The sequence below is a fragment of the Peromyscus californicus genome, unplaced genomic scaffold, assembly GCF_007827085.1.
Source record: "Peromyscus californicus insignis strain IS unplaced genomic scaffold, ASM782708v3 Scaffold_6__1_contigs__length_162567912, whole genome shotgun sequence".
Taxonomy (NCBI): domain Eukaryota; kingdom Metazoa; phylum Chordata; class Mammalia; order Rodentia; family Cricetidae; genus Peromyscus; species Peromyscus californicus.
This window is the reverse complement of record NW_026294584.1, coordinates 75,071,375-75,090,369: the sequence shown is the minus strand read 5'-3', so window position 1 is coordinate 75,090,369 and position 18,995 is coordinate 75,071,375. Positions and strand designations below refer to the sequence as shown.

At 40.7% G+C, this 18,995-nt stretch overlaps 1 protein-coding gene across 2 annotated transcripts; it reads right to left on the bottom strand.

Moving 5' to 3' along the window:
* Window positions 1-15,738: 15,738 nt before the first annotated feature.
* On the bottom strand, window positions 15,739-18,516 carry Pyurf (PIGY upstream open reading frame). Of its 2 annotated transcripts, XM_052719777.1 has the most exons (3): window positions 18,224-18,516; window positions 16,464-16,590; window positions 15,739-16,046 (listed from the first exon to the last, which is right to left on the bottom strand). In XM_052719777.1, exons 1-3 carry the CDS (start codon window positions 18,418-18,420, stop codon window positions 15,978-15,980), a joined length of 393 nt encoding a protein of 130 aa, XP_052575737.1. In that variant the 5' UTR covers window positions 18,421-18,516; the 3' UTR covers window positions 15,739-15,977. The 2 variants fall into 2 exon arrangements, with proteins under 2 accessions (XP_052575737.1, XP_052575738.1); XM_052719778.1 differs by having other exon boundaries at window positions 15,739-16,590; window positions 18,224-18,513.
* Window positions 18,517-18,995: the final 479 nt, after the last annotated feature.

Genomic DNA, 18,995 nt, shown 5'->3' with positions numbered 1-18,995 from the left:
GTTCTGGAGAGCTGGGTGGTGGTGGTGCATTCCTTTAATCCCAGGACTTGGGAGGCAGAGGCAGGTGGATCTCAGTGAGTTTGAGGCTAACCTGGTCTACAAAGTGAGTTCCAAGACAGCCAGAACTGTTACACAGAGAAACCCTGTCTTAAAAAAACAAAAAAAAGGGGGTCTGGAGGTACGAGGGATACAAGGACACAAGGAACATACCTCAACATAACAACATAATAAAGGCAATTTACAGCAAGCCCACCCCATCCTAAAAGAAGAGAAACTCAAAGCCCTTTCACTCAACTCAAGAACAAGACAAGAATGTCCACTCTTTCCATACCTATTCAATATAATACTTGAAGTCTTAACTAGAACAATAAGATAACTGAAGGATATTGAAGATAAACAAATAGGAAAGAAGTCAAAGTATCTTTATTTATATATCATTTGTAAATGATATGATTTTATACATAAAAGACCCTAAAAACTCCCCCAGTAAACTTCTACAGCTAATACACAGTTTCAACAAAGTAGTAGGATACAAAACTAATGCACAATCACAGTCATGTAAGAAGTAGTCTTCTGTACCCACGATGTCATGTAAGGGATAGTCTTCTCTAGCTGAAGCCACTGGCATCCCTTTTGTTACCGCTATTAGACTTACATTGCAGTTAGTTAAAACAAATCAAAGACTGAGACTTAGAAAGATGGATATCTTAGTCTATTTCCCACTGTAATAATGAGTATCACCAACTGGGAAATTTATAAACAATAGACATATGCTTGGCTTATGATTCTGAAGACTAAGAAACTCAAATACTTGATGGCAGCATCCAATAAGCACTTTCATGTTGAGTCATAACATGGTGGCTGGACAAGCTTTTAGTCAAGACAAGAACACCAGGGGGAGTTACTCCTTCTCCTGGACAATTTACTCACATTACTGAAATGGCATTAACCCGTTCCCCAGGGCAAAAGGCTTGGCCCACAGTCGTTTCAAGGAGTCACCTGGTTATATTCTTCCAATGACAACAGATTTTCACCACCAGTTTTCCATGAGACATCAAAGCACAGCCTGGTTTTATCAGGTTGTTTTAGTTGTAACAAGAGAATGGAACATAAATGAAGGTTAAAAATGGTAATCAGGAAATGTGACAGATGACAAAGATAAGATGAGAGTTTCTGAGACAATGTTGTGAACACTGAAGTTCCTGTGTGCCCATGCAGGAACACCCCCTTTGACTGTTTAGAAATAGAAGCTCAGGCTTGGACTACTTCAGTTCCTACTTCACAAACTAGGACTTGAGTTTAAAACTCTGGAATCAACTGAAATTCATTTCTCTGTCCTATGAAAAGATTGATGAATGAAGTATCATTATTTGACCTATAATTAAATAAAGACTACAGCTTGTAAAATGAAAAAAATTAATGCACAAAAATTAGTAGTCTTTCTTTATACAAATGACAAATTTACAGAAAAAGGAATCAGGGAACAATACCTTCATAATAGCATCAAAATAAAATAAAATATTATAGAGTAACTCTTACAAAGAAAATAAAAGACTTGTATAATAAAAAAAATTAAGAATTGAAGAAAGAGCCAGAAGGAGGCAGGTGTAGTGGCTCACACATTTAATCCAAGCACTTTGGAGGCCGAAACAAGTGGATCTCTATGAGTTCAAGGCTGTCTTTGTCTACATAGTAAGTTCCAGAACATCCAGAGGTATATAGTGAGATCCTGTCTCAAAAAAAAAAAAAAGAAATTGAAGAAGATATCAGAAGATGGAAATCTATGCTCATGAATTGGTAGGATTAATATGGACATCCTACCAGAAACAATCTACTGATTTGATATAATCCCCATCAAAATATCCAAACAATTCTTCACAGAAAGTGAACACACAATTTTCAACTTCATATAGAAACACAAAACTTCCATGATAGCTAAAGCAATCCTGAATAATAAAAGAACTGCTGAAAGTATTACCCAGTTGTACTTCAGAACTGTAGAAATAAAACACTTTGGTATTGGCATAAAAAGACATATTTGTAGCTGGAGTTTTCTCTCTGGGTCCCACCAAGTCCCGGCAGTTCGACAGCCCACTTATAAAATTAATACACAGACGCTTATATTATTTACAAACTGTATGACCATGGCAGGCTTCTTGCTAACTGTTCTTATATCTTAAATTAACCCATTTCTATAAATCTACACCTTGTCACGTGGTTCATGGCTTACCGGCATCTTCACATGCTGCTTGTCATGGTGGCGGCTGACAGTGTCTCCCTTCCTCAGCCTTCCGCTTCCCAGAATTCTCTTCTCTGCTTGTCCCACCTATACTTCCTGCCTGGCCACTGGCCAATCAGTGTTTTATTTATACAGAACGATATCCACAGCACACATTGATCAATGGGATTGATTTGAAGACCCAGACATAAATTTACACACCTATAGACACATGAACTTTAACAAAGAAGTCAAAAATGCACACTGAAACAAAGATAGCATCAAATGGTGCTGGTCAAACTGGGTATCTGTGTGTAGAAGAATGCAATTAGATACATATTTATCGTTCACACATAACTCAACTCTAAATGGATCAAGGACCTCACCATAAGACCAGATACCAGCCGGGTGGTAGTGCACGCCTTTAATCTCAGCACTTGGGAGGCAGAGACAGGAGGATCTCTATGAGTTCAAGGCCAGCCTAGTCTACAGAGCAAGATCCAGGGCAGGCACCAAAACTACACAGAGAAACCCTGTCTTGAAAAACCAATGCTCTGCTTGCTCACCAACTCAATATTTATATGTATAATTCAGCTATTATTTGGCTTAAAAGGGCTTTTTGAGAAGTGTTATCATTTTTACTATTTTCTACAGAGAAAATATTTTCCAGTTTCAAATAACTCTGGACTTTGGAATTATAATCTGTTTTTATGTTAAAAAAAAAAACCTTTAAGTGGAAAATGCTGAAGGACCACTGAACTCAATGTTGTACTTACATATCTATATCTGTATAAAATAACAATTATAAATGTTTGTTTAAAAAGGTGAAGTGTGCCGGGCGGTGGTGGCGCACGCCTTTAATCCCAGCACTCGGGAGGCAGAGCCAGGCGGATCTCTGTGAGTTCGAGGCCAGCCTGGGCTACCAAGTGAGTTCCAGGAAAGGCGCAAAGCTACACAGAGAAACCCTGTCTCGAAAAACCAAAAAAAAAAAAAAAAAAAAAAAAAAAAAAGGTGAAGTGCAAATGTGAATTTAACAAGAAGTTGTAGATTTTCAACACTGTACACAAACTCCTTTGTTACAAATAAATATTTATGCTTCTAAAAAAGAAAGAAAGAAAAAAACCAGGTACTCCTGAATCTGGTAGGAGAGAAGTGGGAAATAGTCTTGAACTCATTGGCACAGGAAAGGATTCTCTGAATAGGACACCAATAGCACAGACACTAAGAACAACAATTAATAAATGGGACCTCATGAAACTGCAAAGCTTTTATATGGCAAAGGATACCATCAATCAGGCAAAGTGGCTGCCTACAGAATGAGGAAAGATTATTCATCTAATAGGGGGTTAGTTTCTAAAATAATATAAATAAAATACATAAAGAACTAAAAATTATGAACATCAAGAAAACAAAAAACCAAATTAAAAACTGGTACAGAACTAAGTAGAGTTCTAAAAGATGAAACACAAATGGCTGAGAAACATTTAAAGAAATGTTCGAAATTCTTATTCACTACAGAAATACAAATTAAGACTACTTTGAGATTTTATCTGTAGCAGTCAAATGACCAAATCAATAAAACAAATGACATCACATAAAGGTGAGAATTTTGAGTAAGGGGAACACTTACTCATTGTTAGTGGCAGTGCAAACTTGTGTGGCCACTATGGACGTTAGTGTGGTGGTTCCTCAGGAAGCTGGTAATAGATTTACCTAAAGACCCACCCAGAGAATGCTTCATACTACTACAGAGACACTTGCTCAACCATGTTCATTATTGCTCTATTTATAAGAACCAGAAATTGGAAACAGCCTAGATAGTCATCAACTGATAAATGGGTAATGAAAATGTGTACATTTATATGATGAAATTTAAATATAAATATAAAAACATGTTAAAAAAAAAGAAACAACGAAATCATGAAATTTTTAGGTAAATGTATGGAGCTAGAAAAAAAATCATCCTTAGGTGACTCAGACCCAAAAAGACAAATATTGTATGTTTTCTCTTATACATGGATGTTAGCTTTTAAGCTTTCAGTATATGTGCTACAATAAATAGCCACAGACAAGGTACCTAGTAAGGGATTAAGGGGGAAGAGAGGATCCCTCAAGGAAAGGTAAATAGAATATACTGTTATGGAGAGATAAAAGGGAAATTGGAATAGCAGAATTAAATTGGGAGGGGGATGGGGAAGAACTGTAAAAGAGGGACTATGGGGAGGGACAATTAACACTAAAGGGCATTTGAAAAACCATATGGAAACCTGTTACTAGAGAAGCATCGTAAAATATGTACACATAAGAAATAAATATAAATGGAGTCACCAAATAATAGGGAGTCAATTGCCACAACTAGACATCATATGGCACCAAATAAAACCTCCAGTGCCAGAAATAGGTACATCTTGTTGATTCATTGGCCAAAGCGACCCATTAGAAAGGCCCTGTGGGGGTTTGAATGAGAATGGCCCCCATAGACTCAAATATTTGTGTAGACGAAATTCTAAACAGTCTTATTAAATAAGAAACACAGAGCCAAATACACAGTTAAAAGCCCAAGAGATCAGAGCACTAGCAAATAGCTTTTAGCTTACCACTTGCTGTTGTCCTTCGAGAGAGAGAGAGGAGAGAGAGGAGAGAGGAGAGAGGAGAGAGGAGAGAGGAGAGAGGAGAGAGAGAGAGAGAGAGAGAGAGAGAGAGAGAGAGAGAGAGAGAGAGAGAGAGAGAGAGAGAGACCTTCTCCTGTGTGGCCTGTCTTTATTGTCTTTCTGTTCTACCTTCTCATTGGCTCTAAACCCAACCACATGATTTCCCCGTCACTGCCTGTTTATACAGACCTCCAGGTCTCTATGGTTGGTACTGGGATTAAAGGTTAGGGTCACCACTTGGCTGTGCCCTTGACTACTCAGACTCTGCCTGCCATGTGATTGGATTAAGGGCATGTGCCACCACCGCTGCCGGACTTCTGCTAAATGGCTTGCTTTTAGCTCTGATCCCCAGGCAACTTTATTTATTAGCATACAAATAAAGTCACATTTCAGCACAAATAAAATATCACCATATATTTGAATGCTTAAGTCCCATTTAGTGGAACTTCCCATTTGGGAAGGATTAGGAGGTGTGGCCTTGCTAGAGAAGGTATGGCCTTATTGGAGGAGGTGTCACTGGAGGTAGGCTTGGCGGTTTCAAAAGTCATGCCAGGCCCAGTCTCACTCTCACTCTTCCTGCAACTTATGGGTCAGGTGTGAGCTCTTAGTTCCCTGCCCCAGTGCCATGCCCGCCTGCCTGCTGCCACACTCCCCACCAGAATGATCATGGACTCACCCTCTCCTCTGAAACTATAAAGAAGGCCCCAATTAAATGCTTCCTTTCGTAAGTTGCTTTGGTCACGGTCTCTCCTCACAGAAATAGAACAGTAACTAAGACATGCCCAAACATCACAGGCTCTTGGCTGCTATCTATAATGGGATGGTAAGGTTCTATTTATGAAAACACATCACTGAAGAACACAGAGAAGCTGAGCTGGTGCCTAATTAGAAGCTTCGCCCCTAGTGACTAATGTTCATGATACTGGAAGGTACTCTGTATACCTGGAATAATCACGAACAACTCTCCACTACAAACCTGGCAACCTACAACAACCACCTGCCTGCAAGATATATGGGTACAATAGCGCCACCAATATGGGAGAGACCAACTGCTTTCTGCTTAGATTTAAGGGCACTCCATGAGCTGGAATCCATACCTGACACCACTAAAGTGGCCCAGACCCTGAGACTAGATAGGTCATGGGCTTATGGGAAAACCTAAGACTATTATTACACTGCTAAAGGAACACAGCTATAAAAGAACTCCTCATGGCATCCTGCTATACCCATAGATCAGTGCCTCATTCAGGCCACATCAGAGAAGCTGCTTCTTTCAGAAGATGGGGACTGATACAGAAACTCAAATCTGGGTAGCATGCAGAGAGTCGGGTACTTTGGAGTCCTCAGTCCTAAATGGGATGTCTTCATCAGAGTCCTCCCTCAAGGCTCAGGGTTCTATGCAGAAGATGAGTGGATTGATTTGTACAAACCAGGGGTAATGAATGACTCCAAGGAAACAGTGTCCTCCAGACACGGCAGATCCTATGCACATAGGAACTCACAGGGACCATGGCAGCACACATAAAACCCGCACAAGTTTAAGCCAGAAAGGGTCCCAGCACTGACAGGGGCAAGTAGGCACAGGATACTTCCACAACCAAGAAGCCATCTGTAATTGATATCCAGTGGCAAAGGAAAAATCAATTTTTTTCCAAGGGAGTCTCACTGGGTATGTTAACCAAACTTTTGGGCAAGCCCCATACCCAACAGAGATAACCAACACAAAATTAATTCAATGGCATTCTTGTAGAGTTTTTGTTTCATTTTGCTTTGTCTGAACAATTTTTTTTTATCTTATTGGTCCTTTGCTTGCTTATTTAGATTTCCCTTTTGGTGTTTTTGTGAGTTATTTTTAAAGCAAGTATGTTTGTAGAATTGATTATATTAACTTTTTGGTTTCTGATTCTCTTCTGTGCCACTGTGAGTTCAAGTTACCCTCTGTTATCATTTGCTTGCTCTAATTACAGCTTTGCTCACATCTACTTCCCACACAGTTAATAGTAAGAGTGTTATATTATAACCTTCCAAAAGAGTTATATATAGTTTTGTTTTTTTTATAAATTTATTTATTTCTTTATTTTACATCCCCGCTGCAGTTTCCCTCCCTCCTCTCCTCCCATCCCCTCCCCCACCCCCTCTCCCTGTATATAGTTTTCTACAGTTGCCCGGTAAATCAGTTAGAGAAATGTATGTGTATGCTGTCTTTGATAATTACACAATTACTCTGGTGACCTTATCCTCCCAGGAGCTTCTTTAACCTTTACCTGAGAACTCATAGGGAAGGAGTTCTGGGTTCTTGGCTACATCCTTCTATAGTAGCCATTAGGTGGAATTCAGGGAATCCTGCAGAAAAGGGGGAGGAAGGATTGTAGGAGCCATAAGAGTCAAGACACTACAAGAAAACCCACAGAATCAACTGGCCTGGGCTCATAGTGGCTCACAGAGACTGAACTGACAACCAGGGAGCCTGCACGGGACTGACCTAGGCCCTCTGTATATATTTTACAGTTATGTAGCTTGGTCCTCTTGTGGGACTCCTAATGGAGCAGAGGTTGTCTCTAACTCTTTTACTGGCTTTTGGGACCCTAGTTCTCATGCCGGGTCACCTTGCCCAGCTTTAATATATGGGGAGGTGCTTTGTCTTACTGCAACTTGATATGCCATGTTTGGTTGATACTTACGGGAGACCTGCCCTTTCCTGAACAGAAACAGAGGAAGAGTGGATTGGGAAGTGGGAACAGAGCAGGGTGGGAAGGAGGGACCAGGAGGAGAGGAGGAAGGGGTAACTGTGGCAGGGATGTAAAATAAATAATTAAAATTAAATAAAATAGCAAACTTCTAAATACAATTAGAAAAAAAGAATTAAATGAGTTAAACATGGTGGCACATGCCTTTAACCTTCACATTCAGGAGGTAGAGGTTAGTGAATTTGAGACCAGCTTGGTCTATATAGTGTATTTCAGGATAGCCAGGGCTATCCTAAAATAGAAAAATAAATAAATAGACAAATAAATAAATAAATAAAATGATACTGATCTCTCATGTTCCCATCCCCACCCATCCTCAATCCACTCGTGAAATCTCTTCTATTTGCCCTTCCCAGGGATATCCTAGGCATTACCTAGTCTCTCTGGGTCTGTGGACTGTAGAATGGTTATCCTTTATTTTACAGCTAGTATCCACTTGTGAGTGAGTACATACCATGTTTGTCTTTCTGAGTGTGGGTTACCTCACTCAGGATGATTTTTGTTTCTAATCCCATCCATTTGCCTTCAAATTTCTTAATGTCGTTGTTTTTAACAGCCAGTTAATACTCCATTGTGTAAATGTACCACTTTTTTCTTTATCTATTCCTTGGTTGGGGGAATTTTCACATGTAAATTTCAACTTGATCCTCACAATATTTAATTTTGTGTATGTGTGTGTGTGTATGTCATGTATATGGACATGGCATGTGGACTCTCATCTGTGCCTAGGTACATGCATGCGGAGGCTGAGGCCCGTGTACGGCCTATGCTATCACTGTCTTATTGCATCGAGGCAGTCTCCACTGAATCTGGAGTTAGGCAGTAAGGCGCTAACTTCCTGTCTCTGCACTCTGAAGTGTTGGAGCTACAGCGGTGTAGGGAACTATACTCATGTTTTTAATGTGGGTTTAAGAATTTGAAATAAGGTCCTCGTGCTTGAGAAAGTACTTTACCCACTGAGCCATCTCCCTAACCCCACAACTTTATATACGCAGAAGGTTTTCTAGCTCTCAAGATGAACCTGAGATGTTAACTGGGCTGAAATGATAAGATTTCCTGGTAAGTTGCTCATGCTTATTCAGGCAGCACTAATTGAATTCAGTGGGTTATTTTTTAAAAAGAGGATATGAAGGTGGGAGGACCATGTGTTGAGTATATATGATCAAGGTACATGATATTTATCTATCTATCTATATATCTATCTTCTATCTATATACACACATATATGAAATTATCTAAGAATAAATAAAAACACTAAAAATTAGTAAGACTTGTCTGAGTCATGTGTTTGCTCAGGAAGTAACTGCCTGTTTTGTACTAAGAATTATTTTAGAAATGTCGTGACAGCCAGGCGTGATGGCTCGTGTCTGCAATCCCAGCACCCAGGAGGCAGGGGGAGTTGGATGAGCTTCAGTCTGAGCTTAGAGGCCCTGCCTCAGACAAACAAGAGGGTAGGAGAGATGCCTCAGGATTCAAGAGCACTTACTACTCTATCATAGGATCAGAGATTGGGTCCCAACAGCCACACATTGGGTGGTTCACATACACCTGAAACTCCAGGTCCAAGGGATCCAATGCACCTTTTGAGCCTCCATGCCACCTGTACACACATGTGAGCATATACACACAGATATGATAAATAAAATACATATTTAAAAATAAATAACAATGATGTAATGGTAATCTACCATACACAAGGCACTGGGGTTCAATTGAGAACCCAAAGGAAAGCAAAATTTTGGAACAAGAGTTTACTGCCTAGACCAGTGGTTCTCAATCTGTGGGTCATGACCCCTCTGGTCAAACAACCTTTTCACAGGGGTCCCCTAAGACCATAGGAATACACTGATATTTACATTACAATTCATAATAGTAGCAAAATTACAGTTATGAAACAGCAACAAAAATTGTATGGTTGGGGGTCACCACAACATGAGAAACTGTATTAAAGGGTCACAGCAGTAGGAAGGTTGGGAACCACTGCTCTAGATTGAAGACAAAAAGCAGGCAATCATACTACAATTATAATACCAAAATATAAGGTGCCTTTTAAACTGACACAAAAAATCACATACTTAAGGGGCATAATACATGTATGCATTGTACTATGATCAAAGAAGGAAACTAATTTTCCTCTCCGTGAACATTTTGTTGTTAGGGATATTCCCTGTACTTTATCAAATGCCATGAAGTTTAGTCACCCTAATGTGCCACAGGACATTATTATTTACATAGCTCATAACTGACACATATGGTACTTCAGACAGTAAAAACTCTCAGCCTAAGAAATTAGAGTCTATGCATTTTTGTTACCTTTTTTTTGTAAACAGAAATTTGCTCCAAAGGAAGAGGCATGTTAGACAGTAGTGAAGAAAACCAAATCTGACCTTCTGGATTGCTGCATTTCAGTCTAATGAGTAGATGCTATTTTGATTAAGTTAGGGGTTTTTTCCCAATAAATAAAATTTTAGTAGTCAAAAAAAAAAAAAAGGAAAGAATGTAAGCAACATTTTTGGACCTCCAGTTTTAGTCATGTAGCCATGCTACTTGAAATCATTTCTATTTCTTTCCTTGAGATCAAGCTGCAATAACACCCAGAAACCTGAATTAAGCATCCTTTGTGTGTTCCTTGTCATAAAATGTAAGAGGGATTCTGAACTTTGTTTGAACCGGATTTAAAGATAGAAAAGACAGGACAAATTAGAATACCATGTTAATGCTAATACCGAACATCTGGGCTAGTGTCGACAGATAAGAACAGCGGTTCTCAACCTTCCTAATGCTGCGACCCTTTAACATAGTTCTTCATGTTGTGGTGACCCCAACCATAAAACTACTTCGTTTTTACCTCATAACTTTGGTACTATTATGAATCGTAATGGAAATATCTGATATGCAGGATATCTGATCTCCAACCCCAAAGGGTCATGCCCCACATGTTGAGAACCACTGGGAAAGAATGAACACAGAGCATATTAACTTCCATGTAGCAACACAGGCACCTTAGCAGACATAAACCTGTGCTGTCCTGATGACTATTATTTTTGCAAAACATATTTTCTGGTACTGAATCCCCTGTGGATATATGCAGAATGTTTGTGAGAATGTAAATATATCTCTCACACTGAGAATTATGAAGCGATAAGATTTTCACTAAACACACAAGGATTACCATTAATGAGACAACAGCCACACTTTCTAGAGTTAACTTAGAGAACATTCTCCCTGATGTACAGGTGTAGAACACTAAGTATTTTTGTAGGTTATGAGGACAGAAATTCATCTACCCTGTTTATCACTTCATCGTATCATCTGTTTTACAGGGGTGCTCATTATTTGAGAAAACCCTCAAAGATTCTCACAGCCTATCCAGAGCAATAACAAGAAATCCCCTTCTCCCTTTCCAGTGGTTATGTATACTTGCATCAGATTTTAATTCTCGTGACATTTTTGTTTTAGCAAATACTTACAAAGGGCTAATGGTGAAAAATAAAAACTTTCCTGACTACCAAGAAATAAAATCATATGTTCACACATGGTATTCATTTGATGTATCTGTTAGCCTACCATTGTTATTTTTTAACTTCTAAGGCAGGGCTCATTGAGGTCTTGTTAAACAATGAACAGTGCCCTAGGTTCCTGAGGTTCTCAGAGGTCTTCCTATCAAGGAGCCTGAATGCCAATGATTAGAGGAGCTAGTTTGGGTTAGGAGAATTGGTTAAGGAAGCCCCTATTATCTCCGTCTAGTCTCAGAGTATGAAAGAATAGAATACTCAGGATTTTTAGTTCATTGGTTACATTGTTTATCACTTACATCTTCTTAGTCACTTTTGACAGTTTTTGAATAAAATATTAAAAATAATTTTAAACTGCTTACTACTGGGGCAATAAAACCATTTGAAAATCATCATAGTATTATTTAGAAAAATTATTGAATTTAATTACACCATTGTAGATGGTGTAAAAATATTTTTATTACTTGAACATAAAAGGCAACAGGCTACTCTGTGGTTATTAATGGCCCAGCCATTATCTTTATTAGGTTAGCTTGAATCTTTTTTTCTTAGAGAAGGGTCATGTTCCCCTACAAGTTTATTCAGACACATAGAAAACAATAAAGGGAAGGTAGATAGATGGGTCTGGTGTTACCCTGTGTTGGGTAGTTTTATGTCAACTTGACACAAGCTAAAGTCATCTGAGATAAAGGAACCTCAATTAAGAAAATGCTTCCATAAAATTGGGCTGTAGGCAGGCCAATAAGGCATTTTCTTAATTAGTGATTGATGGAGGAGGGCCCAGCCCATTGTGAGTGGTGTCATCCCTGGACTGGTGGTCCTGGTGGTTGAGCAAGCCATGAGAGTAATGCAGTAAGTAGCACCCCTCCATGACCTCTGCATCAGCTCCTGCCTCGAGGTTCCTGTCCCGTTTGAGTGGCTGTCTTGGCTTCCTTTGATGATAAACAGTGATACAGAAGTATAAGTCAAATAAACCCTTTCCTTCCTGTCTTAGTCTATGTTCTATTACAGTGACAAGACACCATGACCATGACAACACTTATAAAAGGAAAGCATTTAAGTGAGGCTTGCTTGGAGTTTCAGAGGTTTAATCCATTATCCTCATGGCAGTGAAGCATGGTAGCGTAGAGGCAGACATGGTAGCTGAGAACTCTACATCTGGATAGAAGGCAGAAATCTCAAAGGCTTCAAACTTTGTAGGTTTGACACACTTCCTCCAATAAGGCCACACCTACTAATCCTTTCAAATAGCACCACTTCCTGGTGACCACGCATTCAAATATATGAGCCAATGGGGGCCATTCTTAGTCAAACCACCACACTCTCTAACTTGCTTTTTGGTCATAGTGTTTCATCATAGCAATAGAAACCCTAACTAAGGCAAGTTGGTACCAGGATTGTAGGGTATTGCTGTGACAGACCTGACCATGTTGTTTTTAGGAGTGGGAAAATTGTAGAAGAACTTTGGAACTTTGGCCAAGAAGAGCAATTGAGTGTTCAATGCTTGGTGAACTGTTCTGTAGGAACTTGGGAGATAAGAATGTTGAGAGCAATGCAGATGATAGAGGCCTGGCTTGTGAAGTATCAGGGGGAAGTTTAAAGACTCTATCAGGACTCATTTGTTATTTTGAATTGAGATTCTGTGGTTCTGGTCAGCTGCAAGTAAAGAATCAGCTGTGATTAACAAGATACCAGAACCACTAAATGGAAACCTTTGCTTTGCTGGGCTACTTGATGCTGGTTGGCTGGACCTAAAAAGTTAGTGGTGATTAAGAAGACACCAGCATCACTGAGGTGAAATCTTTGGGAGAAGTTTTTCCTGAGACAGTCAGCACACAGAAGCTGTGTTCCAGAGGCAGCCAAGGTTGTACCTCACACTGGCAGCTGAACTTGATACTGTGAGAATCACCCAGGCAGTACTGGTTTGAAGGTATAAAGGGGCAATGAAAAGCAGCTGAGGCTTGGCACTGTGAGAGGTCAGGAGAAGCCATTGGTGAAGGTACAGCCTCAGTTGAAGGTCCAGGATTGAAAGGGTCATGGAAAGTTGAGGCTTGGCATCACGAAGAAAGCCAATGAGAGGCTATTGGTGAAAGTGGAGCCCAGTTGCAGCAGAAGACCCTAGCGTTTTGGAGATATCAATACCATGGGATGACCACCAAGAACAGCAGCTGTGGAGTGAAGCCAGTTGGAGCCTAGAAGACAAACTGTGTATGCATAGTGTAGAGGGTAGAGCCAGAGAAGTGACCCAAGTCCTTTGGAGGAGTCCAGAAGATTCTGAGTGAATCCCAGACATTGAATATAAAGTTTTCACTTTTGGAGTTTTGTTTTGCTTTGATTTGGTTGCGACTGTGCCCTGGTTCTTCCCTCTTGAAGTAAGAAAGTATTTTTTATTTTACAGCAGCCCACAGCTGAGAGACTTTGAATTTTAAAAGACATTAGTTTTAAGAGATTGGCCATTTTAAAAAGACTGAATTTTTACATGTTTAAATTTGTAAAGACTGGGGATTTTTTAAGTTATTTGTATTTTTAATGTGAGATCGTATGGATGAAAGAGAAAGGAAGGGGTGTGGTTTAACTGTGATGTGTTTGTGAGTCAAGCTGACACAGGATCAATTGTGCTGGATAGTTTTATGTTGACTTGACACAAGCTAAAGTCATCTAGAAGGACAGAGCCTCAATTAAGAAAATGCCTCCATAAGATTGGGCTGTCACCGGGCGGTGGTGGCGCACGGCTTTAATCCCAGCACTCGGGAGGCAGAGGCAGGCGGATCTCTGCGAGTTCGAGGCCAGCCTGGACTACAGAGTGAGTTCCAGGAAAGGCGCAAAGCTACACAGAGAAACCCTGTCTCGAAAAACCTAAAAAAAAAAAAAAAAAAAAAAAAAAAGATTGGGCTGTAGGCAAGGCTGTAAAGGATATTTTCTTAATTATTAATAATGGAGGGGGGCCCAGCACATGGTGAATGGTGCTATCCCTTGCTGGTGGTCCTAGGTTCTATTAAAAAAGCAGGCTGAGCAAAGCCATGAGAACAAGTCAGTAATCAGCACCCCTCCATGGCCTCTGCATCAGTTCCTGCCTCCAGGATCCTGCCCTGTTTGAGTTCCTGTCCTAACTTTTCTGATGATATACAGTGATATGAAGTATAAGCCGAATAGACCCTTTGCTCCCTAAATTGCTTTTGGTCATGGTGTTTCACGGCAGCAATAGAAACCCCAACCTAGACACACCTACCAACTATTATTTTCTGAGTACTTAGTAGCACATATTAATTGTGCAAAATGGACTTCATATTTTCATCCATGTATATAATGTATTTTGATCATGCTTATCCCAGTACCCTTTTAACCCCCCTCCCACTGACCCACTTCCTCTTCCCCATTCTCTTCAACTTGCTTTTCTTCTTTGGTGACCCCAGGAGCTTAATTAGGGTTTTGATAAAGGGTTCTCTAGCTCAAGCTGTTGATTGAACTCCAGATTCTGCCTGCACCTCTCAAGTCCAGAGGAACTCCCTGGCTCAGGTCAACACTGATATGATTGTTTGCCCATCTGTAAAATAGTGCTACTACCTCCTCTCTAGGTTCCGAGATCAAAGACTGTGTACTATGCCAATAACCACACCTGTGGTAGTTTGTACAAGTAGACTCCCTCAGAGACAACCTGTCAGCTTCCTAAAATGATTAAGTTAAAAAAGCTGCAACTGACTTATCAGATTAACACCAGCTTCATCAGCAAAACTGTTCATTCACATTGCCCAGTTTCCAGTTGGTTAAGTGTGAAATTCAGGGTTAAAAACTCAGCTCTGTGTTGTGACTGGATAATTTAAGAATGTGACTTATACTTAGCTATATTGACAATACAATAGGAAACATATGACAGGTTGTAATTTCCTCTTGACAGGAAGAATCACTGTAAATCTTTTATTAAACTACTTTAGGATGCTGGCTTATTATGAATCAATTAGGGGGCCAGGGAAATGATTCAGATGATAAAGGTCTCACCTCCAAGACTGGACACTCGAGTTGAAGCCCTAGTATCCACATGGTGCAAGGAAAGAATCAACCCCACAAAGCTGTCCTGTGATTTCTCCCATGCTATGCCCCTATCCCACATAAATATAGATTAGTAAATTAGGGGTAGACTATTTCTGTGGCTGCACACTTGCCTAGCATGCACAAGGCCCCGGACTGGGGTGTGTGTGTAACCAATTAAATTTATAACTAATTCTTAAGTTTCTTTAAGGTAAGGATTGAAACATTCATGCCATGCTTCCAAGTAGATACCGCATCCTCCTTGACCAATTCTGTTCCAGTTCTAGAAAACATAGGCTCAGTCCTTTAGGACTTATCAAATTTCCCAGGGCAAAAATAACTGAGTGTACCTTGAAACATGCCTCTAAACTTAAATGGACATAATTGGCTTCCCATTCCTGACCTTACCAACTAAAGGTACCTCACTTCTGAGAAATTATTCTCTTTTGAATATTAAGTGCCTCCGAAATAAAATGTAGTTACATAAAGTATTTTCACATTTTCTCTTACTACCAGACTCTTGAGACAAAAACATTCATTCAAACAGACACCCTCCCACTCCAGCAAACTGGGTTTTGTAGTAAACTGTCAACATCTTATTTTATTATTGATGTAAGCATGTGATTCCAAAGTGATGAAGGTAATTTTATACACTCAGAATTTTCTAAGTACTTAAGCTTACCATTGACCTTGAAACCAAACAAACATTTCAAATTACTAACTTTTAAATGAATGGGATGAGGAACAGGCCTCAGCGGATGACCGAAGCTGTTAATCTGCACTGAGATATTTCGCTGATATGCTTCTTCGGATACAGCAGTTACAAGTGAGAATCTTCAAAAAATGAGGACACAAAAAAGCTTCCACAGCCTGCGTCATAGTCCTCAGTCTGAAACAAGACAAGTAAATCTTTTTGTAAACCAAAGGGGTTTGTGTGTAGTTTTCAGATACTGCCTCAGACCTCTTACTAATGTATACGTCATTCTGACTCTGGCTACACTAACTATGCTTACAGAGTTTTAGACCCAACTAGGTCCGAAGGTGGAAGATCATACACACTGGCATGGTAGTTGGCAAGAGCAGACTGTAAAAGCAAAGCCTGGCTGTGCGGGTGCAGCCCTGTGGGAAATTGTCCTCCAGAAAGCATCTCAGAACAGTTCTGCTAATGAGAGTAGTGGAAGAACAGTCTAGCAGACAGACATGAATCACTGTTCTTCCCCAACTGCCCTTCCCTGTCTTTAAGGTCTACAGTATTAGAGAACTCAGCAGTTATGCTTTTAACAATCATGGTCTAATGCTGCTCAACCTCTTCTTGCTTCTTATTTTGACGTGTTGTCCTCGCTGCCTGCGGTATCATATTCGGGATCCCATCAATGATTGGATAGGCTATTCCCAACTCGTCATTAATCAGTTCATTCGTCGATGCTTCGTATCTGAGGGAGAAAAAGAACACAATGAACTATGGGAAATCAAAGCTTTAGAAGAGCTTGATAATCAATAAATACACCAGCTATCCAATTCTTGATATAGAGTTACTCTTCCAGTAGTTTTAGTCTTAAATGCATTAAGCCAACCCAACCACTGCTCTTAGAAAATCATCTTACAACTTGTAATTATTCCGACTGGAATCAGTATTTCTCATATTATCTTTTTTATAACTTTATTCCCAAGTTATGCCTTAACCTTTTCACACCAGTTAGAAAAGATGTCTACATTTCATGCCAGAATTCCTTCCTTGCTATGGTGAACCCCAAATCATCCAAAAGGAAAAACAAAAAACAAAAAGTAACTTCCTCTGTTGATGTAAATGCTAGAGAGACTTATATGAGACAACAGAAAGAAAACACTGAGAATCAAAACCTGCAAAATAAAAGCCTGGAAGATGAGAGAGCACAAAGGAGGAACTCTGGAAAGCAGCAAGTCTGCAGTGAGCTAGCTACACAGAGACAGTAAAGCAAATGGTGATTTCAAGATTTAAGAAAACCAAGTAAGTTCTTCACTATAGAGACCAATCCAGAAGGTGAAAATGAGAATAAAAATTGTTAGTAACCTGCTACCCAAAGATAACCACGTTTTATCGTTTGTTCATTTTTGAATATTAATGGTGCTGCCCATTATTCTGTTTCTGGAGTCTGGAACTGTGGATGTATTTTCCCCAAAACCCCCTGAAGGTTAAAAATGTGATTAAAAACCAGCTAGCCCACAACTGAAAGCATGAGACAATGCCAGGCATCGGGTGTAAATGTATAGCACTTCACAAGACTCTGGAAGCTACATATATATATATATATATAAATTTTGTCTTGAAGAGTGAATAGCTCTGGATTTGTCCTGTCTTTGTGGTTTATACAGGTGGCAGAGCACTGGAAACAAGAAACCAGGGGGTGGTAGTTCATTCTTGTAATCTTCTGCTCTCAGAGGGCTGAGGCAGGACGTACCACAACTTGCTAGACTGGGCAACATAAAGAGTTCCAGGGACGGCCAAACCAAATATGGAACCCTGTCTCAAAACAAACAAACAAACGCAAAGATGAAGACAAAGGCTGGGAAGATGGCTAAGTCAGTAAAATGTTTGCCCTGTAAACGCATGGGTCTGAGTTCTGATTCTCGGTAAATATGTAAGCTTATTCCTGAGCAGTGATGTGAAGCCCCCCAGCTCAATTCGCTCTAGGTCCTGTGATCCCTTCCTAAAATAAATTGGGGAGCGATTGAAGACGACAATGCACGGTGACTTTTGGCCTTTGGTGCCGCGCATGCACTCTTACACAGCAAAAAAAGAGAAAGAAAAAAGAAAAGTCCTGAGGCTGGCCCTGACACTGTGGTTCAACAGGCTCTGGAGACGCCAGTCTGAGAAACCCTGTCTTTCTTGAAGCTCTCTGGGATTGATGGTAAAAGGTAGCTACTGGAGAGCCCGAGAAGCACCCCGCTCCCGTCGTGGGCGGGACTGATCCCAGCAAGGAGGACGGCCTGGCGGGGTCGCTGGTAGGGAGTGGGCTCCGGACCCAATGGCTGTAGCCACTGGGTCACCACCACCTTCCCCGGGGAGAGGCGGCTGGTGGCTCTCACCTAAGCGGCTTCTTGGAGAGCGGACACACCAGGAACTTCAGCAGCGCCGGGTGGAAGGTGCGGGGCTCCTCCGCCCTCTCGCTCTGGTCAGCAAAGGACCTGACCCCAGGCGCCAGCAGATACCTCCTGGCGACGGCGGACGGTGAGCGCGGACCCCGCATCGCCGGGGCGAGCCTGCGGCACGTGGCGCTCAGCATGGTCGCTCCGAACTCCTCCACCGCTTGCCCGGACACCTAGCCCCCGGGTCACCCTGGCCAGGCCCGGCCCCGCCCCCTCGGTGCTCGGCCGAATGCAGCCCCAGTACAGCCGGCGTTGGCATTGTGGTTCCGGGAGCAGGACTGACGTTCCGGGGTCAGTGGCTGCGCCATCCCTTTTACGAAACTAAACGCAACCAGTGCTCATTCGGGTGTCCAACTTTTCATCAAGGCTAATCACCGGTGCCAAGGGCCAGACTCCAGTCGCAGAGCGCTAGGCTTCGACTTGCGTGGTTATTTTCAGAGTCTTCAAACACAGGCATATTGAGTGTGTTCGAAGCAACAGCTTGTTTAATGTTAATCGTACAGTATCAGTTTCTGTGACTTTCTCTGGACTCCGTCCCCCATTCAAAAAACTAAGAACCTTGAAAGAATGGCTTTGTTCTCTTATTCTGTAAACTTTTTTTTTTTTTTTTTTTTTTTTTTTTTTTTTTTTTTTTTTTTTTTTTTTTTTTTTTTTACTACTTAGACTTGTTAATTGGGAAAAAGCAAGGCTGTAAGCCAGAGATTCTCAACCT

Excerpts from the sequence above, each read along its gene's own strand:
- Pyurf (XM_052719777.1), bottom strand. The coding sequence starts at position 18,420 with ATGCTGAGCGCCACGTGCCGCAGGCTCGCCCCGGCGATGCGGGGTCCG. Across the intron at positions 16,591-18,223 it reads CTCTCCAAGAAGCCGCTTAG|ATACGAAGCATCGACGAATG; the intron begins GTGAGAGCCACC and ends TTTCTCCCTCAG. Across the intron at positions 16,047-16,463 it reads AAAATAAGAAGCAAGAAGAG|ACTGAGGACTATGACGCAGG; the intron begins GTTGAGCAGCAT and ends GTCTTGTTTCAG.